General features: G+C 43.2%; 1 protein-coding gene across 1 annotated transcript in view; it reads right to left on the reverse strand.

Moving 5' to 3' along the window:
* Ak5 (adenylate kinase 5) overlaps positions 1–27594 on the reverse strand; it is a 199488-nt gene that overhangs the window by 130449 nt on the left and 41445 nt on the right. Inside the window, exon 6 of the mRNA XM_063258062.1 lies at positions 18950–19141. Within this exon, the coding sequence (XP_063114132.1) occupies positions 18950–19141 (192 nt within the window). The remainder of the gene's footprint in view (positions 1–18949; positions 19142–27594) is intronic.

Genomic DNA, 27594 nt, shown 5'->3' on the forward strand with positions numbered 1-27594 from the left:
AACTTGGGGGACCAGGCTGAAAAAGTGTGGCTGTCTTGGCTTGTGGGCTCGCTTCTGGTCTTTCTTGTTTTTCTGGAAAATTTCTTCTTGGCTTTCTTTGGCAGGCACTAACAATGTGACCTCCTGCCTATTACCCCGACACCCTTCCTGAGTCTCTACTAAACTTTAGCTTCTAAAAGGCACAGATTTGCTTGCTCATTTTCCATCCCTGTCCTGTAAAAACAACATATATTCATTGAAATCAGCTGAATTGCTGGGTTTGACCTATTCTGGACTTTTCCATAAGGCCGCTGACTTCACAGGGTCCAAGCACTCTGTGATGTAAACAAACCAACACTCAAGTGAGCTCTGAACCCTAGCCCAAGGTGGCTTTCTCCTCTCATGGCTGCCTCTCAGTGCTTCTTGCCTGTGCGGTCAGGTCAGGCTGCTGGGGTTTTCTACACCGCCAGCTGAGTCCTGTTCTCACCTCCCACCCCTCTGCCTCTGCCAATCTGCTCTCTGATCTGGGCCTCCACCAGGCAGGGCCAGGGACAGTCACAGTCAGGCACTTCCTCCCAGCAGGCAGAGGCGCAGGCTCTTTGGAGTCCTCATCTCGCTGGGAAGCAGCTCTGGATCTGGAGAGCTGATGTCTCTCTCATGGCCCTTAAAATGAGGACTGCTGATGCCCGTTCTCCTTTCCTGTCACTTCCTCCTTTCCACCCCTTCACTCCTCTTCCTCTACTGACCTTGAGACACTGCTTTTACCTGGATTCCTCCTGACTCCCAGGGCGGTGTTATCAGCAGCACCCATCCTCCAGCGGTGAAACACTCACTGAATGAATAAGTGGCTAAATGTGTGCCTTCAAAGAGCAGGGCCCTAGAAAATACATTCCTCTGTCCCCGCGCTACTCCTGCATCCTCTCAATGTTACCAAACCCTATTTGGTCCAATTATAAATCTACCTGTGAACCTCAGCTAACCAATAACCACTCCTTGGCTGAAGAATTCAGTGCCTGACTCTGACAAATTTGTTTAGTTTTGGACAACTTCTGATGTCACTAATTCCTGGTGGGCTTCAGGGAGAAAGGCAGAACAAAAGAGTGGCACTGAACCTGACGATGTTTGACAGACCATGCAGCCAAATAAACTGTGGGCTGCAAAACCAGTGGGCTGCCAGGGGAGAGGCTCTACACAGTGCAGGGAAGAGGAGCGGGCACTTTTCCCTGAAGGAAAACATTTCGCTGGTTTCCTGTAGATACCACACTGCTACACGTTGTTTATGTGAACTGAATTCTCCCGTTTTTCATTTATTTGAACTGGCTGACTTCTGTTATTTCCTACCTTCAACATTTGCAGTTTTTAATAATTTTCATTTGTTTTCTTCAGATGAGCAACAGTGTATGTGTTATGGTAGAAACATTTATAGAAAATGGTAAGAAAAAGCATAAAAATCATTCTTAATTCTACTAGCAGGCATAGCCAAGCATTTGAATTTTCTATACTAACATGCTAATTAGGCAAAAATACCCCTCACTGAATTATATGCCTGAGGCAAAGAGAAAATAAAATTTTTTATAAACCAAATTAATGGAATCCTTAGGACTCTTGATTTTACAATTCTTTTTTAAATTTAGGGAAGTTTTTTTTGGTAAAACATTGATTTTAACCTAAACCAATCATTACAAAAGATCTGAGTTTACAAAAATAGGTCTTTCCTTCTCCTTTAGGAGGGACAGGAAATTTACTATTCCACTGGCAGATCACATTATTGTGGTTACAATTATAATTGTATCTGAGGTAAGAAAAAATAATCCTCTGAAGCATGACTCATTTTTAAACAGAAAGCCAAGGATAGAAGGAATTCAAGATCTGAGAGTGCTCTGTAAATAATTAAGGCAAAGTTATCCTAAAAGTCAAAAGGAGAGCGTAACCCTTTCTGCTTCTCTAATATTTTCAGGATTTTGCTTCCTCTCTGGGGTCAGACTGTCAACTCTGGGTTTAAACACCATCCCGTCTTCTCTGGACCCCGAGGTCAGCTGCAGAGGGCGGCATGAGACCACGCTTAATGAACATGGGCTTTTCAAATCCGGGGATGCGGGGCTGAGGACAGTAATGACACCACTTGTGAGCTCCAGAAGTGTCTGCCACACACCCACACGTTCCCTAACCCCAGCCTCACACAGATTCCATGAAGTAGAAACTCGGGGTCATTGCTTAGGAGGCTTCCAGAGGGGAAATCAATTGCCCTGCTGATGTCTTGCACGCCTGCTCATGATGCGATTTTAAGGCAAAAAACCGAAAAGTGAAGTGCAATATGATTTCAACTCTCCTGCTGTCAAAATATCACAGAAAAACACTATGAGAAAGTGTCAAAATGGTAACAGGGATTATTTCTGGGCTGTAGAATAATGGATAATTTTTACCCTCTCCTTCTCAGTTCTTCACCCCCAACACCCACTCATGCATAAGCCGCAGACACACACACATGTGCACACACAAACATACACACATACATGCACACACACACACACACATACAAGCACCTCAACAAATATTTCTTGTTCTAAAAATCCTTTTTTTTTTCATAAAAAGGATTAAAAGCACAAGTAAACAGACTCCATTTCTCCGCCTTTTGATAAAAACTTGAAAGCTGCTCATCCTTCAGGCAGCGCCCGCTTGGCAGTGTTGAGAAGTGAAATGACAGAAAATAACACAGTATGCATCTGCCAGGACAGATTTGTGGTTGACATTTCTTCTGAAAAATGTCCCCATTAAAATAAGTAGCTGCTGGTGTTGTCTCTTAATTTAATCATTTGGAAAAAGGACTGAGGAAGTATCTTCCAGAAGTAGGTTTTCTGGTTTCTCCTGGAACCCAGTGGATGCATCTGAAACATGACTGATGATGCAGCAGAAGATAACTGATCACCTGGCACATGTCACCATCCATGATGCACCTACACGATGTCACTCAGCACGCTCCTGTGCCCTAGAGGCGTGAACTGTTCCTTAGCATTATTAGTATTTGACATATACGATGATTAGACTCATTTCTAAGTGTTCAGGGGCTGGTGTACTGTATCAATGATACACCAAGAGAACTACAGATCCATCTATTTAGCCACTCAGGAATGACAGCGAAGCTTTATAATATTAATTAATCTTGCAAGCCAATCATTTCCACCCTCATTTTATGGATGAATATGCAGTTCAGAGAGGCAAAGAAAAGTGCCAAGATCCAATCGCTAGCCTTTGTGACATTCAAGGCAGCCCTGGCTTAGCACCCCACACTATGTTTTGCCTAACATCCTATTTATCACTGAGTCCCCACAGCAAGATGGGGTTTCCTTGCATATATTAGAAGCTGAGCAGGGTTTTGGATAGGATAGGCATGGACTGATTATGAAATTGGCAGCCCTACCCACAGTCTTGGTGTCTCCTGAAAACCTCCTTGGAAGGGAAGAAAAGTCAATAAAGTGAGTGAAAGCAAGACTGGAAGAAGAACGAAGAGAGGAACATCAATAACCAGGGTCACAAAACAGCTTCTGAAAGACTTTCATGGCCAGTGCCAGGTTTGGCAGTTCCTTTTTGGATTGTTCATCATTTCATAGGGGCTGTAGCATCTATCTTCTTGTGAATGAAAACAAAGTCACAGGGATACGGGAATCTCTGTCTTGTCAGAAATCCAGTATAATGGGAGAAACAGGAGAGGAAAATCCAAGCATGCATGGTTGCTATAGCACTATGGATACTTCTGGCCAGTATGGGGGAAACTATTCTAAGAGCAAGCATAAGGATGGAGAGAGGCGTGTGCGTGGAGCTTTCTACATGGTGGGCAGAATGCTGAAGGCTTTAGTCACCCTCTGTTACCCCATGCTCTCCGTCTGCCTAGGGGGTAGGTATGATGAGATTTAGATCTCCCCCAAAGGATCCGATGTGGAGCACCACCTGGAGGACTCTCCTTGAAAAGAGTACTTTTCAAAGAGCTGTTACCTCCACTTTGGCTAAACCCGGCCTTATTTCCATGTACTGATATGTACAGAGCTGGCGAGGCCATCCTTATCCCTGCAACTGACTTTAGGCAATGTAAATGGGGCTGGCTGAGGTAATGATGTATAATATTTGAAGCTAGAGTCCAGTTGCTCTTTTCCCATCTAGTGACACCCAAAATGTGGTTGAGCCAGGCAGCCTGAGGAGCCACCACTCCACCCCATCAACTGGTTTTGAGCCTCGAAGTAAAAGGTTGTGACTTCCCAGAGCAGAAAAGTTTGCACACCAGAGCTGAAGCACTGACCCCCAATTGTGTTATGTAGACTGGTCTTTCTGCATCTTTCTCTCTGCATATTGCAAAGGTGCTTTCAGGTCTAGCACAGCTCACAGCACCCATGTATTTCCCACTCTTCTTACAGCCACTCATCCTTGAAAGCCACTCCTTTCCTCACGCATTAATAAAATCTGGGTTAGGCCCTGGGTTGAGGTCTTTGTTCCAATGAACCTTCACCCTGGCTAGACTTAGGAACCTTTGGTTCTTTGGTAATGGGGATCTAACTCACGACCTATCGCTTGTCAAGCAGGTGCTTCAGCCACTGAGCTAAATCCCTGGTCCCTCCTCATAATTATAAACATGTGTTAGTCTCTTTATTCTTGCTGTGGGTTGCACTGGAAGTGGTACATTGGGATTGACTCAATTCCAATAACTTTTCCATGGGATTACAAGTATAAACTTCCCAGACCTTGACAAGGATGGGAAAGGATCACTATAATCTGAGATCCTGGGAGTTCCAGAACTGTACACGGTCAAGAGCTGGGAACTGGCTGTAAACCATGCTCTGTCTGCCTCTGACTTAAGAGTTTTTAATCACAGCCCCATTTTTTTGAGAAAGGTGCTGCTGTTCTCACTTTGATGGTGATGGACACTTTTGCTCTAAACTCTTGACTTTATGTCTCCAAAGCCCAGATGTGATTAGGATGCCGGTTTAAATCTGTGTTTCATTCAACAAGTAGTTATTAAGCATCTACCAAGAGCCAGCATCATTCTAGGAGTATGGGGTGTAAGGTCAAAATTCTTTCCCTCATGAAGTCTTTGGTTCAGCAACATTATGCATTATTTATAAAATCTGCCTTGCTTGGAGAATTCTAACTTACCTTCTGCAAGTGTGGAGCACAAAATAACACTGAGATTCAATGTGCAGTTTAGGACTTAATTTTAAGATCAAGATTTAAAAAGGAAGCACAGTATATTTTAGAACAATATAAAGACTAGAAATCTTACAAGATTTTATCTAGATCAACCACAGAGAAGATGTGAATAGAGGTTTTCATGCTGAAACATCTGTGACTTTGCTTTTGCTCTTTCTTCCTCTGCACATATTAAGTGTGGGCATACACACCCCCCCGTGCATGTGTGCACACACATACACACTTAATGTCAATCATCCTGTAACCGGCAACCTGGTCTGCTTGCTGAAGTACATACATAACAAAAATGAATTTAAGGGCTCCAAACCAGTTGCTAAAAATAGAACACTGAAGATTACAGTAGAACTATGCGAAAAGAAAGTGGACAATGGATTTAAATAGATGGTAGAATTACAACGGCAGGACAGGAGAATCATGAAGAAGCAGTTACTGTGTCAGACAGCATTACTCCATTAATAGGATCAAAATGGGACATGATGGGACCTCGGTGGTGGCACATCTGTTCCCAATGGGGTGGCTTCCAGAAGAAAGCCATCTGGAGAGGGGCATCTTGCCCACATCACGGAGGAGTGGGGCGTGGAGCAGAGATTTTCAATGAACAGGGAGACAGCTGTGTTTAAAGCTTCGGGCAGACATTTCAGGGTTGAGGGAGAAACCATCCCACATTGGACAACGCTTGGTATGTTTAGACTAAAACTTCAGGTAAGAAACAAGGTTTTCTTACTCAGAAGAAAGCCCTTCCTTTTATTCTTCCCCCTTGATTCTGAATCTGACAGCAATCATAGAGTATTTTCTGAGAAATCCTCACACCTCCCAGGAACCTGTGAATTGGCAGGGGTTACAGGCCCGCCCTAGAGGAAATCACAGATTTTTGAAAGCTAGAGTTTCAAACACTGCTGAAAAGCTACTTACTCAAGCCAGTGAATGAAATCTAAACAATATCTTTTTAACGCTCAGAATGAGTTCACATAGTCCCATTAATTTAGGCCTCACTTTAATACATTTTTAAGCACTCGCCACCCATCTGCCAATTGTCCTGGGCATGAGTCCCTTCCTCTCTGCAGATGCCTCTTTAAATTTGGAGCTGATTTGCTATTCCACACATGGAAACACAGAGCAATGTTTTCATTATTAATCTCCGAGTATCCCAAATAACTCCTATAAAGCACCTGACAAGTGAGCATATTCTCAAGGTTATTTTATACTGTACTAAACTGAATCCTTTCATTGAGGGCAGGGTAGAAATCAGAAAAGTGCTCACTACTCTTTATTTCCCCACTCTTCAGACAGCCTGTCCCTGTAGCCTGTCTTTTCCATCTCCCTATTCTCATTTCAAATCCCGAACCTGCACTCGGATGTTTCAGAGGCCCCCGAGCATTGAAGGAAACTGTCCCGGGCCCACAGGGGTTACCGTAGAGAGGCACCTGGTGGCCCTTTGCATGCCCTTGGATAATGGTCAAGGTCAGGTCCACCGAGGCGATGAGTCCCTCCCATGCTCCTCTTCCTCCATGGGCTGTCTGTGGCCCCGCTCAGCCCAGGGCTGAGCCTGGGGAGAGTTCTCCAGGGACAGCCAGGAGGGAAGGGCAGACAGAAAGCCGTGGGCAAGAGGCCAACTGCAGGTGGCCGATGGATGAAGAGGGACATCAGATGGAGGGTTCTGTGGCGGGGGGGAACGACTCAGAGGGCGTGAGATGTGGATTGGGCTGAGAAGGGGCTGCAGGCTCTGTCTTTACCTGAAACGAGACTGCTCAGGAGCAACCCCTTGCACGCAGAAGCCACCGAATAATTTTTGTGTCTACCATACAGGTAAAAAAGAGGTAAAAAAAATATTGTAAAGTAGCTGGTACGGTGCTTGATAGAGCCTGTTAATTTTTCTCCACTACCCCTAGCATTACATTTCTAGTTGTGTATAATAATAGTTGATATGTTAAAGTAAATTAACTTGGAGATCGAACCTGGAGAATCCCTGAGTAGGCCAAGTCTGTTAAACTTCATTAAGTGATGGTATCCCTGCTTGGTTGGCAAATATAAATGTAACTTGGACTATTTCTTATCGATGGCAGTATTAAAGAAAGACTCGGGAGTTCGATCCCTAGTACCGATAAAAAAAAAAAAAGAAAGACTGTTGAGTGGTACATGTAATCCTACCACAGGGGAGGCTGAGGCAGGAGAACTACTGTGAGTTTGAGGCCAGCCTGCACTACATCTGGGTTCAAGGTCATCCTGGGCTACATAGTCTCAAAGAGACTGTCTCAAAGAGGAGCGAAAGAGACAGAGACAGTGAGATAGAAGGGAAAGAAAGAAAGAAAGAAAAAAGGAAGGAAGGAAGGAAGGAAGGGTGTTGGGTATTTTGTCCCAGCAACAAGAGAGAAGTAACCAAGAAACTATTTGGGACTTTCTTCTTTTCATTGTCTTCTAAATGAAGGGTAATAATGAATTACATAGCATTTACATTATATCAGGTAGGAAAAGTAACCTGGAGTCAATGTAATTCATATGGGATTATAAGCAAACACTGCCCCATTTTATGTAAGGAACTTGAGCATCTACAAGATTCTGGCATCCTCAGGGCTCCTAAAACCCAGCCCCATATGCCCAGGGATGGCTGTTGTTATGGTGTATACCTGGATGTTCCCTAAAGTCTCATGTGCTCACAGGTGGGGTTTTTTAGTGGTGAATGGATCAGGGGTATATGATACTCATCACTGGATTGGTCCACTTGTGAGTTTATAGCTAAAGGTGATTTGGGAGGTGAAACCTGGTTGGAGGACATAGGTCACTGGGGGGCGTGGCTTGGCAGAATCAATCTCCCTCCTTTTCCCTTGATCTCTCTGTTCCTTGTCACCATGCCATAGGCTGTTTCTCCTCTGCCATCCTGTCCTACCTTGAAGCCAGCCAACTGCAGACTGAAACCTCTACAAACTATGTGCCACATAAAACTTCCTTCCCTTAACTTGTATGTGTGGAGAACACTGTGTACATCTCACCTACTGGACACACAGCATAGCAACCAGCACAGTTCAGAGTGTGGGTCATTCACCCTCATGATCCTGCAGCTACCTGAAATGTGTAGTTCAGTGCCACCGTCCAACATTATGACACAGTATCACACCACACATCAGGAGCCAGGAACCAATCAAAACTCAAAAGTGCTATTTCTACAGAATGTATATTCCATACCATTCTGTACCACCGTAAAGTAAAAAATTGTCACTAATCCCACTGCAAGGCAAGGACTGTCTAGATTCCATTTTGCAGCTTCTCTTAGAGACAGGGGAGAACATGTGACCCAGTTCTGACTAATAAGACTGAACTATGAGTCAGTGAGGGAGGGAAAGGGATGTAAGGAAAAGCTTTTGCTTTTCTACTGAAGTGGAATAGCTGTAAGTTAGTAGTCCAATGGTCTAAATGCCTTTGACCTGTGTGCAAGGTGGACTTGATGACTAGCACATCAGCAGCTGTTTTGTCACAATGAAAATGTTAAAGATGGTGGAAAAAAGATAGGAAGTCTGGATTCTTCACACCTCATAGTCATTAAATCAGCCCTGGGTTATCCATCCACAAGTGAAATACACCTGTTTAAGCTATAGTTACTTGGTTTAAAGCAACACAAGGTCACGGATACACACCTTTGTTTCTGGTGTTACCTGATCACTGGGCAGCACTTTAACAGCATTAAGTCTTCAAAGCTGTAAGATGCGCAAAGCTGTCTGCATGGAAATGAATTGTTCAGATGTATCCATAGTGCTTGACTGAACTCACTAACTTACACACCCAGTGAATTATTTTGAAAGGATTATTTATGGAACGAACAACTGATGATTCAACTAACTCTGCTGTCTTGCTGCATGGATTTTAATGTCACTTCACAGTGCTGTAGCTTGTCAGAGCCCTTGTCACCACAGCCCCTCTGCCGCAGTTCCGTGTTACACAGTTTCAGTCACCCACAGCCAACAGAGATTCAAAAAGAAATGGAATGGTAAATTCTAGAAATTCCCAAGTTTCAAACTGCACAGCATTCTGCCTATCAGGCACCAGCACATGCCACCAGCTGGGACAGGAGTCACCCTTTTGTTCATCCTGCCCCTGCTACCTGCCCATTAGTCACTCGGCAGTCATCTAAGGTCCTTCTTTTCCACTCCTGTGCCCACCTGTCCCGCCTCTCCACACTTCCTGCACAGCCCTGCCTGGGACACCGTAGGCCTGCAGCCCTTTCCTGTGCCTGTGTGGATGAGGGGTGATCCTGAGGTACCGTGAATGGTTAAATCACAGTGAGACCCCTAAATACGGTGGAAGCCACCCCGCCAAAGAACATGGAAGAGTGTTCAAATCTAGGAGAAAAATTCGGGAAGTATTTTCAGGGGAATTAACAGCAATGTTTTTACTCTAATGAGGTTTCTTATTTAAACACTGACCATCAGCTCTCACTGATCAAAGTTTTTGGCTATTTCTGAAAAAGAAGACAGAAAACAAAAAGTGAAGCGCTATTACGGTGAGTCCTCACCCACCTCGTTCACCTCATCTGGTACCCTGTGACCTCTGGTTCTTCCTTAACATGCAAATAACTAGGGAAGGAAAATGTTTTGAATCAGTTCAGGGCCTCCAGGCAGACAGGCAGGACAGTGAACTAAAGACCCTCATGAAAGAGCACATCCAGAGCTGCTGCAGGAAGCAGCAGCACGCTGGGATCGGTGCACTGGAAGTGAAGAAAAGATTCAGAGAGGATGCCTGGCAGTGTCTCCAGGGAGACTTCAAGGGTGACCATGAGGGGCTGCTCATGACGGAAGCAGGAAGCACAGGACTCACGGAGAGTGGAGGAGGCCTGGGCTTTGCCTGCAGGGGCGCTGAAGCCATGGTTTTGCATCTGATGGGAGGACAGAGCTTGGGCAGAAGACAGGTCCACAACCCACAGAGACTAACTCATAATGTCTAGTCACTTTCTGTGAGAAAGTTTCCTTACTTCTTATGTGTGCTGGGGTTAATCAGTTTTATGACTCATCCAAATTGTTTCACATCCAAAGTAAAACTGACTTTAAAAGAACCTCCTAATCTATTGCAATGATAGAATTAATTTGTCATTTACCCTTTTCTGGAAAGAAGAAATAAAGAGCTCACAGCCAGAGACAGTAAGAACTGCTAAAATCTTGGGGAGGTGGTCGTGAGTCTCTCCCCAAGTTCTGAGAGCCCAGGGACAGCAAAGACCACTCAAGGGCTGCCCTGGGGACAGAGGTCTGGGTCTGGGTTGAGAGTCAGTGCAAACACGGTTTCCTTTCTCCACTCACAGAATGCAGAGGGAGATAACACCTGCTTGGGGCAGATGTGTGAACCAGAGGCGTATTAAGCATTCAGATTATTAGAGATTCCTTTTTAAGCCTCTGCTGTTCATATTATTTTCCTGCATTTGCCGAACTGCTAAGCCTTGAATGTTTGTTCTTTTGTCTACATTTTTCTTTTTTGGGGGGGGGGCTTAATTTATAGTGTTCTCTCTCTTTAAAGATATTGTTCAAATCCTTTTACTTGGGCAGTAAACAATGAAAAACATTTTTTAGTCCAAGAATATTATTTTCTTTTCTTGGTGACCTTCTCAATTGCAAAACATGTCTCTCTGTTTCCTACTATCTATATTTTATTTTGCTTTTCAATTTATGTATACATTGGGTTTCTCACATAGGAGAAACCATGTGATATTTAAGCTTGTGTATTTGGGGAGGGGAAGGAGAAGTGAAGAAAATTAAGATGTATTGGAAGCAGCTCAATGAGGAAAAGATTAAACAAGTTTGCTTTATGAAAAGGAACTGAAGTGAGTGTTTTACACAGTTATTGTGATCCTCATATTCAACAAGCGCCTGTGAAGCATCTACCGTGGGTTACACATTGCAATTGGAGTGGAAATAGAAGATAGCTTATTAATCTCAAAATAGAGATGCTCTATTACCCGCACCAACTCCCCACAAGGAATGTAGTCATATACTGCAAACATGCACAAAGAAAATCAAAATTGAACTAAAAAATATTTTCTTATTCATGTTCCTAATAAGACTCATTTTAAAGCTTGGAATGTTTGTTACACTCTTGTCAAAATTACTTGTTGATTACAGTGTCTCCTGGAGAAATACTGTGTGTGTGTGTGTGTGTGTGTGTGTGTGCGCGCGCGCGCGCGGGCGCGCTGTCAGGAATGACAGAGTTGAAACAGCATTTACAGAAAGCTGTCAGTATGATATGCCTTTTAGCTACTATTTATTAATCAGTTTTCTTCTACTTTAAAAAAATTACAAAGACAAACTGTTGTCAAAGCCTATCGTACAGAAACGGCATGAAGTTTAACTAACAGAATTCTTAGACCTGTCAACAGTTCTTACAGTTGAGATTTTCTTAATGTAAATCTCCCATGTGTTGAACATGATCTTGATTTTGTCTACATCATTTGTTGCATAGTTATCATCTGCGGCCCTGCTTTATATTTAAGATAATTAAAATCTGTTTATAGCTGGTGCAGTGGCATATGTCTGTAATGCTACCACTCTGGGAGGCTGAGGCAGGAGGAGTACAAATTCGAGGTCCAGTTGGGCAGTTCAGTGAGATCCTAGCTCCAAACAAACAAATAAAAGGAAATGGGGATTGAGATAAATGCTAAGTTCTGGGTTCAATCCCCTGTAAAACACGTACACACACACACACACACACACACACACACACACACATGGTGTTTGTAGGGTTTTTGGAATCTATTTCTTGCATATAGGTAGTGATAGAATCAATGAAACCTAGTTTGCATCCCGCTAGGGAAGCGAATGTCTGCATCCTTTCAGCTGTTTGTTACTTTGCTTATCTGAACTCTCGCAATGAGAAAACTGCCTTTGTGGTGTGAGAGCGCTTATCCTCAGGAGCCCACAATAGACTGTTTCAGTTTCCAACTTCAGCTTCCAGCTTCGAAAGAAGAGGAGTTCACCGAGCCATTTGCTTTGCTCTCTGCCTGCCGAGCGTGAACAGGACGGAAACTGGTGTGGAGGACTCCAGTGAGACAGAGCTATAAATACAGGGCGAGCATCCTCTCTGCTCTTCGTGGGCACCACCCTGTGTGCAAAAGGCTTCATTCCTCAGCACTTTTATTGTCCCAGCTATGTGAAAGATCAGAAAACGAAATGGGTGCTCTGGTATTTTCAGTTTTAGAGCTTGCAGTGATGATTCTTATTTATTGGGGTCACTTTTCCATTTAGTTCTGGGTCTTTAAAGCCAGGACTTATATATGATCACTTATATAAAGAGCAGCTCTGAGGGCCTTGCCAAAGGCGGCTGTGCACACAGCAGGGCTTCACAAAGGCTCCTTGATCAGATGGTGCAACTCTTCGTAACTCGCTTCAGTGCAGCTGAAAATGGCTATTGTCAAGTTACTTCTGAGCTCTTGACGTTGACTATCAATATCAGATCTCATGTCAAACATACTGTTTACTTAATTTAAAAATATTCTGGAAATTAATGCAGAGGGGCTGAGACCCGGCCTTGGGCACTGCAGTGTGTGTCTTCTGGAACATCACCTGGCCTTTTCTCTTTCCTGACGGCTGAAAACTCTTCCTTGGCTACTTTCCTGGCTACTAAACCCATCAAGCAGGCATGGATGGAACCTTTGGTTTAACGAAAATGAGTACCAGGAAAGTGTCGCTATTTGGCCCAATGCAAAGCCACCCACCTCTTACCCACTGGGAAGCAGCCACAAAACTCCCCACCCCACCACGAATTTTAGAAGAACGGCTTTCTTGGGGCAAGCAGTTTTCAAGCGTCTCCTTTGGCTTTCTTAAATGCAGGTAGCACCGAAGCTCCTGGGGGCTTATGTGGCTTAGATTTCATCCTTCCTGTATGTGGTTTTCCTCTTCCATTTCTCCAGGCCTACACGCAGTGATAGTTAAGCAGAGGTCGTGCCCTGGGAGGGAGGGGTAGGTGCACGTCTATGCTAAACAGTATTTTAGAGTCCTGTGAAACGTGAAGTTAACAAAGAATCGCCGAGCAGTTCTGCCAAATTGAACTTCTACTATTCCTGCCTCTCCTTCCCTTGGGTCAGAGTTCTGGGGCTGGGAATGACACGGTTTCTGGGATAAACTGGAAACGTGTCATAGGGTGGGGTGCTCTCAAGCTAGAAAGAGAGGCTGGGGCACTGAAGTACCCACAGGGCAAACAGGGTCTCCTGGGGCTCAGAGACACGGGCCGGAGTGAACAGTGCTGTGGTTTGGACAAGGAGGTGTCCTCCTCTACCTCACCAGCCTGTGGCACAGATGCTAGTTTGTGGGGAGATGTTCCCCAACTCACTGAGAATGAGCAAATGAAGCAGATGCTGGGAGTTCTGTAAAAACTGTTTTGTTTTGTATTTTGAGCTAGGGGATCACTATGCAGTTCAACCTGGCCTTGAACTTACACTGTAGCCCACGCTGGTCTTGAGCTCACAGTGATCCTCCTGCTTCAGCCTCCTGAGTGCTCAGATTAGAAGCATGCACAACTATCCTCGGCTGAACATTTGCTGAGAGATTTTATTCAGAAAAACATTAGAAATTGTGAATGTATGCATGTGTGTTAAAAATACTTGTTTCAAACAATGACAAAGATAGATGATACTTTTTTCTAATGCCCTCACTTCATGGAATTTGCTTGTTTTTCTTTCTTTATGTAGTTTTTAAAAGGTCTCTTTTATATTGACCCCATTAAAATTTTTTTAGTCTGGTAAGTATTGACATTAAGGAATATGGGGCTTTGCTACAGTTTCTTGCCCAATTCTCCAGGAAAACTGGAAATAAGAACTAATCCTGATTTTAATACTCTTGGGCCGTTCTTTTTCCGACTAGAGATCCAGTTGATTAAGATGGGTAGGAGTCAGTCGGCCTTGTGCACCCTGTGTTACAGCTGGATTCTACCGGGATCCAACTTAGGACCGCACTCTTGCAAGCCAGGCCCTTATGCTGCTGAGCTAAAACCCCGGCTCTACTCTCATTTTAAGTCACACTCCTCTGCATCCTCCTGTGAAAAGTCCTGAAGGGCATCCTTTCTCACCCCACCGTCCACAACTGCGTGTGGATGGTCGCCCACGCGAGCGGCACGGTCCTCACACTCCAGCGCTGAATCATCTTCCTGGTGCGTTTGTCCAATGGCACAGGTTTTGAATGCATTTTGGAAAATAACACAGACATCATCTCTTGCCCTGTTACTCTCCCAACATTTTAGAAAACCTCTCCTTTTAAAAATAAGCAAAACTGCGTAAGAGCTGAACAAACGTTCAAAGACTTGGGCAGAGGGCAGAGCACAGAGCTAGAGCACTTACCTAGCACAAGCAATGCCTGGGCTTGATCCCTAGCACTGGGGGGTGGGGAGGATGAAGCAGGAGAGGCTTGACCAAGGATGAGCAAAAGAAAGACAAGTTTAAAAATTTTTTTTTAAAAATGAAGATTAAACTATAACTGTTAAACAGACATTTTGTTGAGGCTTTAAAAATATCCAGAAGGGGAAATTATTATTTAAGGTTACACAGTTTGATAAAGCCTAAGGGTTCCAAAATGTCACAATAGGGGATATTGCTCAGCAGCACAGTACCTGCCTAGCAAGTGCAAGGTCGTGAGTTTGATTCCCGCTGCCAAAACAAACTATAAACCAAAATGTCACAAGACACATGAACACTAAAAAAGTGTTCATTCATGAACACTAAAAAAGTAGCCTTCCTGCTTCCACTGAAACTCCCACAAAAAAAGGCATGTGACAAACACTGGGAACTCACAGCATGCAGTTATAAGGCATGATGAGAAATTACCTCCAAGCTATATAGTTCGTTAAAAACAACATGCAAACACATCAGAGAAGGTTCTACGAAGAAGCCCCCAGAGTGCTAATTTACTCTGTGTATATTAGACAGAAGTCCATACTACTTTATGATTTTGTATCATTTAAGTTCATCATGTACATGGGTATACACAAAAAAACTGTAAAATAATAAAAATAAAGATGGTAACTATGCCAATAATATATGCAGGCAACAGCATAATTTTTCAGTTATTATTATTATTAGATTTTTCTCTTTGCTCACCCTGAGTTTGTTCTTTAGTCAAATCTGCCACAGTCAGTGATGAGGCACAAAAGGAAACAGAATAATGAGCCTCTGCTATACTCCCACTTCTCCATCTGGACACAGCCGTGGTGTAACTGGATTACATGGAAATACTGATTTTCAAACAACAACAACAACATAAAACCCACTTTGTACCCACTTAACAGACACTTACAAAGAAAAATTAATTCAGCATGAAGTTTTAAAACCCTAAATTAGTGACTTTGTTTTTCTTTCGTAACCTGTCTATTGGAAAAAAGGCAACAGAATTCCCTCAAATAACAGAGAACTGTAAGCAGTAACTGTAGGCTCCAAGAGATCAGAAATGGAGGGGAAGGAACAGAGATGAGGAAATACAGCAGTTATAAAGCAGGGTCAGTCGTGTCCTTCACCTTTACATCGGGCCAAGCACCATTCGAAGCACCTGACTGTTAAAATTCACACTTGGTTAAGGGTTGATGATTAAACTTGCTTTCATGTGTGCATGCATGTGTGTGTGTGTGTGTGTGTGTGTGTGTGTGTGTGTGTGTGTGTGTGTGAGTGTGTTTGAGACAGGGTCTTGCTATGCTGGCCTTGAACTTGCAATCCTCCTGCCTCAGCCTCCAAAGTGCTGGGGTTACTGATGTGTTATACATGTTTTATAAGGGAATGCACAAGAGTCATGGAGAAGCTGGGTCACCCAGGGGATGGGTGGCCTTGCCAAAGTGTGAACCAGATTGCATGGTGCCTCTTAAATACTCTCTACCTTGTCACCCACTACTGGGTGACACATCTTTTCATTTCCCCTGCACACCATTATGAGACAGGCAGCATCCAATCTGCAGCTAGGTCATGAGGACACTGTAATAATTACATGGCAGTAGATTCCTACTAAAGTGATCCATGCACACCATGTTTATAGCAGCGTGGGTTAGAACAGCTAAATCTTGGAAGCAGCCTCTATATCATCACCAGATGAGTGGATAAAGGAAAACTGGCATTTCCACGCCATGGAGCACCTCTCTGCCATAAAGGAAGATAAGCTTGAGTTACTGTAGGAAAATGGATACACCGTGAAACCACAGTGTTACACAAAACAAATCAGACACACAAGCTTAAATATTGCATGGTTTCTCTTATATGATGAACCCCAAGTATAAGTACATGAAAGACTAAAATAAAAGATAGCTCACTAGAAACATGGAAATAGATCTTTTGCAAATGGGAAGGACCAAGAGATGGAGGGGGAGGAAGAGAGTAAAGGAGAAACCTAAAAGAAGACAAGGACCATGAGGAATTTTCTCAACTAGACTATGGAAACGCACAGTCGCTGTGGCCTTTCAGAAGAGCTGCTGAGACAGATGATGGGCCCTTCGTGGGCGAGAGGCTGGTGGTGACATGTGGAGGGCACTTCTGACACTTCCTACTCAGTGCTGCTGCCAGCACACTCAGCCACAGACCGCTTCACACACAACCCCTCCATTTCCTAGCCGCTTGCCACGGAGCCCGGACTACAGCAGTGAGTGAAAGCAAGACCCTTACTCTCTGCTGAGTTTGCTCTGCGCTCCGGCATGTAGCAAGGTATCCTGGTTCTCAGTTAATATTTATTAAAGGAGTAAGTGAATTAATTAGCAGTAGCAGGTACTTAGTAGTAGCCTGCTACTAAAGTGGTGCAGGGAGGGTACAGAAAAAAGCAAATACTTGATTTTGGTCTATTAAGGACTAACATTTATTAAAATCTTAATGTGCTTGTGAGTAATAAGTACGATTTCTTGAAATCATTGAACTCATGCTTAAAGGCGGTAACGCCGTTGAGGATATTTCAGTTCCCACAGCGACCAAGCTGCAGGTTCTGAAAGGGAGCCTGCGTTCAGGATGCAACACTTGTCTCTTTGTCAGATCGCACTTTCCTGCTGTAACCCCCAGAGCTCGGCTGTGCTCGCTGATTTTTCACACGGTGACTCTCCAAGGTGAATTTCTTCCCCATAATTAGAGGCGTTTGTCTTAAAGCTCATTTTGGTTCTCGCAGTGAGGTCATGGGCTGTCGGCCGCATCCTTCTCGGCTCCCTCAATTAGAGGCAGTGGCGTCTCACCTCCATGCAAAATATTAGAAAATTAACAGTCCTCCCTCTGCATTCATTTGGCAAATCTGCGCTGCTCGCAATGACGGTCGTGCCAAGCAGGGAGTAATCAGAAACACTGCTAATTCTGTCTGGCCCTGCAAACATCAATTAAAACTCCTGCTCTGCACCTCCAGGTTGAGCTTTGGTCTGCAGGGTCAATTTCCTCTTTTCATGACAGAAGACAGAAGTCCGCGCTGGTAATCGGTGAGGGGAAAATACACAACGAGCCCAACAAAAGATACCCACGAGCACAATCACCCTGATTTCCCCGGGTCTTTCTTATTATTTGACATCTGTTTTAAACCAAAAAAAAAAAATGAACTCTGCCATCACAGACAGTTTTCAGATCTGATTTGCAACACTCAGACATGACAATTGGGTCTCAGAACAAATTGCAATGATAAAAAACGCCTGAAAGAGATCAGTCATGTGGCACTACCAGCACTTTTGGGTCCAATAGTGTCGTGGTTTAATTCTGAGAGGCTGAGCCCAGGAATTCTGAGGTCATAGGAGTGCAGTGGATTTGCCTAGTATTTGGGAAAGACATCTATTGTACATCCCTGCGGGGGTGTGTGGTTCCACCAGGCCACCAGGAGGGCTGTGCAGGGCCTGCTGTCACCAGCTGCCCTCAGCTGCCATGGATTTACTGTCCCTCGCACAAAGGGTTTTCTTCGGATGGCCAATTATCCTCTTCCGTCTCCCTGTGATTTAACGGTTGAATCTGACATTGTGGGGCACCATGGATTGAGGTGAGCCTTTACCTCTAATGTTTACAATTCTAAAAACAGCCTTAAGGAATGATTCAGCACCATCCTTCCTCAGGGTGTTAAATACCACTGGCCGCAAAGCAAACTAGCCATTTAGGAAAGTGTTCGTATTTGCATGGTGTCTCTTACTATTTGCATTGTATCAAACTAGCAGAAAGATTCATGCCTCCCATTCCATATTCGTTTAGGACACATCAAACCCTGAGAAAGTTTCTGGATCTCATTTCTGTAGCCAGGAGCTTCTAGGAAGTCGAGGCCCCTTTAGAATTTAAAACTACTAGAACACCACACCAGCTGTCACTCAGCTACCACATTTGGAAGATTTTCAAAGACAGAAAATTTACAAACTCAGCTTAAAATTACCTGACTAGTTGCTTCAAACTACTTTTTTTGTTTGTTTTTTAGTACCGGAAATTAAACTCAGGACCTTACGCTTGCCAGGAAGGCACTTGCCGCTCAGCTGTATCCCCAGTAAAATTACTTTAAAAAAAAAAAACAAAAAAAAAAACACCTAAGAGCTGTAGAATTTTAGACAGGGCCAAAATTTATCATTTTTTTCCCAAAAACCAACAAAACTAAAGCAAAAGGAATTTTTTTTTTCTGTTAAAGCTACACAAAGCTTCATCAGGTCAAAATGATTATTTTTTTTATTGGTTTTACATCCCTTGCCTCCTCCCCAAGCCACTTTTTAAAGTAAACAGGACTTAAAAAATAAAAATAAACATAAAAACAAAAATAAACAGGACTGCTAAATGTGAACACAGGCCAATGAGAAGTCAGCCTGGTTGTCCTGGTCCCAGGGTGTGAGAGTGGGGCTGACTTACGGTCATGATGAGCCCCTTTTCCTGGAAGTATTTAACCAGGGGCCCGGCATTCTGCTTGAAGTTGACGAGTCTTCTCTGTGTGGCCTTCAGGTTATCGTCGGGCCGCCCCTGCTGCTCGGCCCTCTTCAGCAGCCGCTCCTTCAGCCTCTGGTTGGCGCAGGTCAGGAAGACCACCAAGTCGGGGGTACAGATCTGTGGGCATCAGACATGCAGAGGCGTCAACATCCTGCAGGGCCCAGGGAGGAATGTCACACTGGACCCTGCTTCTGCTGACGCTGTCACAGATCTGGCCTTCTAGTTGTGGCCAGTACATCTCCTGGGCCTCCTGCCATTCAGCACGAGGCCCAGGGTTGGCCTCTACCATCAAAGTTCTGTGAGTGTGGGCTCCTCCAAGCCTCGGGAGACTTTCTGGTCTCTGCTCATACACATTTCCAGGTTGAATTAAGAATGATACAGGCCGAACTTTGCTAGAAACCTATGCAACCTGGTTTGGCTTGGGAGGGCAGCTGACACTGGGTCACAGATGCTTTCTGTGGCAAACATACACTTTCGTTCCTGCCATCTATGGTCACTGAAAAATCGTCCCCTATAGGCCATGCCCAGCACCAAACCATCTCCTTTTAATTGTGCTGGACTTTATAACAAACTGCAAGTTCTTCCAGAACTTCTTTCCATTTTACGGAAGAGCACACAGTGGCTCTGAGAAATTACATTCTCATCTGATCACAAGGTCAGGAAGGTAGAAGTCGCTATTTGAACCCAAGTCTGTTTAGTGTATGGTCTCTGTTCCTTCTACTGTCACAGAGCGCCAGGAAGCCCAAAGGCCTTCATGAAATTCTACAAATATCGTGGAATGACCTGAGAAGATCACACGGAATAAACAGCTTTTATTGAATTACTTTAGAACTAGGGTTGCACTAAAAAGGTGACCAGACACATGCAGGAAATGGCATTTATTGTAGAGCATGAGACACAGAAGAAAGGCAATCTGTCATGGGGGCCTGAAGCAATCAGCTCTGAAATTTTCAAATTGCATCTTTACACTAGTAAACTCTGGGGCATATACCCCAATAAACATGTTCTTGTTACTCATAGGTGATACATATATGTGATATGTACGTATTGCCATGCTAGCATAGAATTCACATTATGAAACATTTTTAAAATGAGGTAAAGTCATAATTGTAAGTATTTTCTTGGTTTCCTTGTGTTCTCTGGAGATAGCTAATTAGAAAACACTAGGGAGGCTGAGAGATGAGAACTACAATTTTTGCAACTTTTGCGCAGGATTTATCAGCTGAGTGGTGGGCAGATGGCTGCACTCTGCTAAGTCTCTTTGCCCTCATTTATCAGCAGAGACTCAGAAACGCGACCTCCTTGACTTATTGTGAAGACTAAATAAAATAAAATAAAATAAAATGTGCAGCACAAACTCAACACACTTGAGCCACGTAGTGACTCAGTTTTCACAACTCTGTGTGGTTGTGGTTTTCCTTCATCTTCTTGTGTTTTTATTTTGTTGCTGTTTCCCTTGCTCACCCATGTTTTTCCTTCTCCAAACCCAAGCAGAGATATTTCCCAGGGCTCAGCCCACACATCGCCCCCTCTCTTGGTTTCCGTTCTCACAGTGCGTCCCCCCCCCCCCCCCCACTTAATTTCAGCTACTCTCCTGTGTGGATGGACTCCAGATCTAAATCTTCAACACTGACTTTCAACAGCCCCTCAGTGCTGAATTTTCAAATCTCTATGCAACAAACTGCAATGGAAAGCTCTGTTTGGAACTTTTTTTTATGTACCTGGGACTTAGCAAGGCCAAAAATTAATCTCGGCATCTTTTGAACCTAAAATCGAACTCCTGTCTTTTTCATTTGCTTATTTTTAAAGTAGCAATTCACCTTCTCTAACTCTCTGAGCTAGAAGCCTTAGTCTTAGCAGTATTTTCTCTAACCCTGCCTTGTGAAGTCTCCATCAACCACTGCCTGCCAATTTTGTCTTTGAAATGCTGTCCAGATTCAAATTCAGTCTTTTTCCAATGCTTTTAAAAATCCAAATGTACAAGGTGAAATGATACAGATCTAGAAGATGAAATATAAGGAAATAGCTTCTGGATCTTAGGGTGAACAGGATTTCTTAAATAGGACCTAAAAACTCTAACCATAAAAGAAAAAAGTTCATAAATTGGACTGTTGTGAATAATAAAAAGCTTTTTTACTGAAATACACAGAGACTGAAAATATGAGCCATACACTGAGAGATATTTGAAATACATAATCAATAAACGGCTTGTTTTAAAAAGTATGAAAATCTTAACAATCAACAACAGAAAAAACAGAAAAACAAGTAAGAAACTTGAATGCCTATTTTTTAATAGAAGTGGCTAGCCACATCATTAAATTGAAAAGATGCCAACAGCATTAATAACCCCAAGAATGCAAATCAAATGCAGATCACCAAGAAAGTAAGAAAGATTTTTAAAAGATCAGCAGAGACCCTGGCCATCATGGACAGCAGCTGGAGCGGGTTTCCGATGATTCCCTGAACGGCACCCACCACGCGCTACCTTCTGTTCTGCACACAGAGGCTGGACTCGGACCACAGAGCAGCCAGGTCCTCGCAGTGAGGTGTGAACACGTGGCTGCATGAGGGCACTGATGGACCCACAGACACCACTAAGGCACAGGACGGGGAAGAAGCGCCAGCCTAGGAAAGGGAAGCTGAGCTGAGCTCTCCTGGTGAAGAAAGGTTAACCAGGGAGAAACCAGGAGGAAAGGATGGTCTTTCCCCAAGAAACTAAGCTTCTGGCACAGGGCAGGCACGAGGGCCTCAGGGGAATGCAAGACTCAAGGTTTGCTTCAAGCACAGCTCACAGGATGAGGTTTTGGATGCCCTTTTCCTTAAGAGGAAATAAACAGTCCCAATAGCTCTTTTCCAGGAGGGTGGAAGCAATTAATGTTGCCACTGGAATTTTCCAAAATAAATTTGATGATAAGAAGTGGGAGATTTTAGACACTTGGGCCAGATGGACCAGATCCTGGTAAACATGAAGTGAGGTTTTTGTTTTCTGTGTCTACTGATTTTCCCTAATTAACATGCACAGGCTCTGCAATCATGCTAGTTTGGTTATGAGTGCTATTCCTTAAGGTGTGAAGACCCCTGGTCCTATCAGAAAGGACAAAAAGTAGGAGACTTCTTTCCTGTTTCTCCATCCTCTTCTCTTTGTCCTCAAGGGGGTAAAAAAAGTCACGTGGCTAAATATTGTGAGTGTAAGACCTTTCACTGTAGGAGCACACTAGGCAGAGGGGTAGTTAATCATTTATATTCAAGAGACTGGAGAAGTCGTACCCATCTCTCTCTGCTGCTCACCTTCCTTTATGAACTTGCCTCTTTCTATATAGCTAGTGAGATTTGCCTGACTTAGTTCTCCAAAGGCCTCTGTTGGGGAAGCAACCACTGGCAGAGTTCTGGTTCTTTGGCTCTAGTTTTGTTTTCTTGTCCGCTATGGTGTTGTCTCAATCAATATTTCTGTGACAATATTGGGGTAATTTGAGATCGGAGGGTGTGGAGATTACGGTTGGAAGAAGCCACCTGGCCTGCTTTGGTCCTAGGCTCCAGGCTGCCTCTGGACCAAAAAAAAAAATCTCTGTACAAAACAGGCCAACGAAGTTTCACAGTGGAAGAATGTCTTTGCTGTTTACGTCTGCCCCTGTATGTGCAAAGGGTGACTGAAAATACAGAGAATATTTAATTTTTAAAAGTTACGACAGTCATTTTAATGATAAGGTATGTTGTCACTGATCCCCTTCATTTTAAACATACTTATCCCAAGTTCTAGCCATTTCTCAAGCAGTTCTGAAGTCCTCTTCCCTAAGAGTTTTTATGGGTTGTGATAAAAAGCAGGTGAATGCAGCCGCTGAGCACTGTCTAATGGAAAGGCAGGTTCACGGGATCTGGCACCATGTGCATGGACCAACTCCCCACGATGAGTGTAATAATGTACTGCAAACAAGGACTAACAAAAGCTTTTCAAAAGAAGGAAAATTAAACTAAAAATACGTGAGAGGTCAAGGCAAGGGCTTGGTGAAATCGCAGGACCCTTACAAGTAAGACAAGAATAAAAATCCAAAACGGATCTACTGATACAATTAAACAAAAGAGAAACTGTTTTGTTTCACTGAGAGAGAGAATGAGTACATGAAATGTTATTTCTGAAAGTTTGGGTATTTCACGCTGAAAGCTGCACCCCTTCCATCATCATGACCCCGTGGGAGTCTCAGCCTCCAGAGCACACTGTTTTACTACTTTGGGGAAGGAGTTATCTAGGTGACTCTGTCACTTCCACAATTTGTCACAAGTCAGCTTGGTTAATGCTGCCAAGCTGAGTGTATCATTAGTGGTTCCAAAAACATACCATTAAAATTAGTTTACGAAAAGTACATTTCTGTGATCTGATTTGAATGGTGCAACTCTTCATTTCAGTATTAGCAGCTGGGGTATATTAGGGTACCAAAATACAGGAGCTTTTAAAACGAAGAGGAAAAGATTAAAGTTTTAATGTATATCAGGTTGACAATAAGGAAGTGAGTGTAAACTTACAGTGCTATTTTTCCCAGACTCTTTTCTCCCAACATTAATTGGATTATTCTGACATCTATTTCATCAACTTGTCTATTCATTCATCTAGTATTTACTGAGATCCTGTCATAAGCTAGGAGTTGAACTTCCTGGAGGGTAAACTGAGGTAAGTGGGCTGGAGCTGTCTTCCATGCTAAGCAGCTGGGCTTTATTGCCGACACACGGGAGAGTCATATTTTATTTCACACTTCACAATGACAGCCAATGCAGTGCTGGGCAGACTTGGTGGGCAGATGCTGCAGGCAAACCGACTATCTGGAAGAACCAATAAGCCTGAACAGTCGGTGAATAATGCCCATGCAAGGAGGGTCAGGTGAGACACCAGGTAAAACATGATCAAGACTCTTAATACTGTCTTTGTAGATGTGCTTGATTTACATGATCACTTAGGAAGTTCAAGGGATCATCAGTGCCAGCCCTGGGCAATCAGCACTATGTAAAACCAAAGGACTAGCTGGGCATGGTGGCACATGCCCATAATCCCAGCTATTCTGGAGGCTGAGGCAGGAGAATGCCAGCCTGGGCAATGGTGAACCCTTCCCACCTCCTGAAAAATAAAAGCTGAAAATGTTTTTTTGACATTGGAGGGGAGAGAGAAATGAAGGCCAATGTGTACAGTCCAAAAGCATATGGATTCTTCCTAAACCTGTGAGACTATCCACACCTGCCTGGTGCCTAGTGATCAGTTTACAGGCTCTCTGTTGCTAGTGCCTGTGAAGTTCAATTGATTACACAGAGGAAAACAATAGCCACCGAAAAGCAGCCAGGGGGCTGGATGATGATGTTGGGTGACCCCGCCTAACTCAGGCAGGACAATCACCAGTGGGATTTCCCCCAACACATTTGTTAAGGCTCGCCAGTCGGACAGTTTCTAAACCAGACCCTCTCTGCCTTGCCTCCTGACAAACATTGAACCGTAAATCTGTAACGCAGACAATAGAATCATTGCTACGTGCAAACACAAACCTGACTCACTTTGTTCTCAACTCATGGGAGCAAACGAGACTGGGACCATCCCCAAAGGCCGGATGCACCAAATCCCTGTTTGGGTGACTGTGTGGCAATCATTTCCCCAAAAAACTACTGTAGCTAAATACAAACTACGTGTTCAGTCTCATCAAATAAGATGAGCTGTATTCACGTTTAAAAGCAAGAACAGGGCTTTTCTCCCTGACCTATTTTAGACAATTCAATGTTATATAGTGGGGCACACTGCGTTCACTTAAAGGAAGTGTTAGAAAAGTGGCTGAGAAATTCTTAAAGCAAGCAGCACATTTTAAAATCTTCAAAATGCTTCTTAGAGCAAAATGAAATTGAAGAGTACATTAAATGTGAACCGATATTGTACGAACACAAAATGGGCAAGAAATTACAGTATACAATAGTTCTGTTGACGCTCCATGGACAAATTTACCGAATGGAAAACAGGCTGAAAATTTACCTCAAAATATGACAGATTATGAAAGACTGTCACTTGGAATTTAGATAGAAGTCCCCTCTTTTTTTTAACTTTAGTGTCATTTCAAAGAAAAACTTGCATTTTTCTTAGGTACTAAGTTATCTTGATTTGTGTGGCTGAAAGAATTAACCCTCCAAAAGAAGATAAAAGCCTCATAAAGCTCTCTTTCCAACATATCTACATTTACTGCTTATCATTCACTCTAAAATGAAGATTCTTAAGATCATCAGAAGAAAGATTAAGTTATTAACAGCTGGAGAAGCTGGGATGGTGTTCACTCTACTCAATTAGAAATTATTTTACCATTCTTCTGATCCTATTTCAGAATAACTCTTCTCTTTCTATTGAACGAAGGAAAATTCTTTCAACTCAACCTTAGACAGTATTTGAAGCAGTAAGTAATGCCCAGGAACTAGGGGTGTAAATCAGAGGCAGAGTAATTAATTAGCAAACTTCAGACCCTGGGTTTGATTCCCAGGACAGCAAAAGAAAAAAAGTCTAACCATGCAATAGACAGATGTGTATCTGTAATTGCAGCTCCTCAGGAGACTGAGGCAAGAAGATTGTGAGTTTAAGCCCGTGCAACATAGTAAGACTCATTTATCTGCTTTTAAAAAGTATCAGCAATAAATGAAACAAAAATATCCCAGCCACAGTCAACAGCATATCTTTAGGACCTCTTATCCTTTAATTTTTTGTATAGTTCTTGCAAAGAATCAGAATCATTAGAGGAAGATTCATTTATTTTCCTGCTCATTCAATCCACATTCACTCATAACCTTTCGATGTGTAATCACAGCTGTTGAATGGGGTGACCATTTTGCACTTATTTTTCTTTTTAAAATTTTTCTGACAAATAAGGCTCTAGCACTACTTAGAAATGCTAGAAACTAATATTTATGGAGCAACTATCATGAACCAACTACCATACTAGATGAAAGAGGACCAAATGGACACAGTATGGTCCTGGAGATTCCTGGCCCCTGGAAGCACCATATAACCGTGTGAGATGCCTTTGGCTTCCCGCAGCTTCGAAGAGGATGGTGGCTCCTCCCACAGCCGATTGAGTAGGGCCAAAAGACATTACATCCAAGTTTGTGTCGTGGGAGGTACAACAGGTTCATGGACTCACTCACTCCTTCGCTGAGTTAGGTCTTACTGAAAACGCACCAAGCACCAGAAGTATAATAGTTGCACCTCGTATTTTAAAAGTGGCTTATGCCAGGGGTGGTACATGGCTGTAATCCCAGCACTCTGGGAGGCTGAGGAGGAGGACTGCAAGTTTGAAGCCAGCCTGGACAATCTAGCAGTTTAGCAAGAACTTGTCTCAAAATAAAAAGTGAACAGGGTGGAGGACGTATCTCAGTTTAAAGGTCTTGGGTTCAATCCTTAATACTGAAAAAAAAAGTGGCTTAACATCTGGCATCTATCTATAAACTGCTCTAATATAATACATAACACAGTGATTTCAAGTTCAGAAGTTGATGCCCTGCCACCCTGAGAACAGCAACCAAAGCTGAGAAACCAGCGGAATACATGAAATTAGTACGCTACGAAAACCAGGAATACTCTCCGCCAACAATTTCCCTACCCCACCCCCACATGATTTAATCCTACTTCCAGAAAGAGGGTAGAGGTTTTGTTCCTTTCCTATAAAGATCCATCTAATAAATGGTTTGGTAGAGTCAGGATACTAGAACATGGGATGGAATCCAATGTATTTAACTCTAACTGTTTGCACTGGTGTTGGGCAGAGAATCATCACTGCTTATCATCTCAGTGCTTTGGATACAGCCTTCAAATCCTCGGCAAGTAGGTTAAAGAAATACTAATTTTTTTTTTTTTAACTGGGAATCGAACTCATGAACTTGCGCTTGCCAGGCAGGCATTTGTGCTGCTGATCTAAATCCCTGGCAGTAGTATTCAAATATGATGCATAAAGTTAAATATTTCTGCCACGATGGGTTTATACAGGTGAGGTGGTACCACAATTGACACACGAAAATCAGTTATAGTCTCAGTCTATCACTATGCAATGATGGTGAACACTTTTCTAGTATGTTCCAGACTCGATTAAGTGCATTTTCAATGCTAACCACTGGTAACCAAAAGACTTTTTGTTAAAATCAAAAAGTTATTTCCTAACATTGCTAATGCCCATTTTTAATGTTCTACTCAGCATTTTTGGCTGGCTACCCTTACGTTGCTCTTCCATTGATAAATGGATGATTCCCCAAGGCTCCATAAGCCCACAGCTATGATACGAGTGAGTCTTCCCTAACTGTGCTGGAGCCATTGACTCAAACCCAGGCTTTCAGTCTCTGTTGGCAGAGGCAGCAGCTGCCTTTGCTGTATCCTTTCTGTTCTGAAGAAAGCCAGGGCACAGCAGCCTAATCATTCCAAGAGGACAGTTTTAAACCATTAATTTAGCGCTTCACTTTTTTCTTATTTTTGGAAATGCATGAATGACTTGGGTAGAAACTAATCTGAGCTAGAAAATCTTTCAAAGAGTTCTCTTTCCAAATTTTCATCAGCTATTCCTCAGGGGACTCGT

This window comes from Cavia porcellus, unplaced genomic scaffold, assembly GCF_034190915.1.
Source record: "Cavia porcellus strain 051 isolate PalLab524CR breed Dunkin Hartley unplaced genomic scaffold, mCavPor4.1 scaffold_1, whole genome shotgun sequence".
In the NCBI taxonomy this organism is placed as follows: Eukaryota; Metazoa; Chordata; class Mammalia; order Rodentia; family Caviidae; genus Cavia; species Cavia porcellus.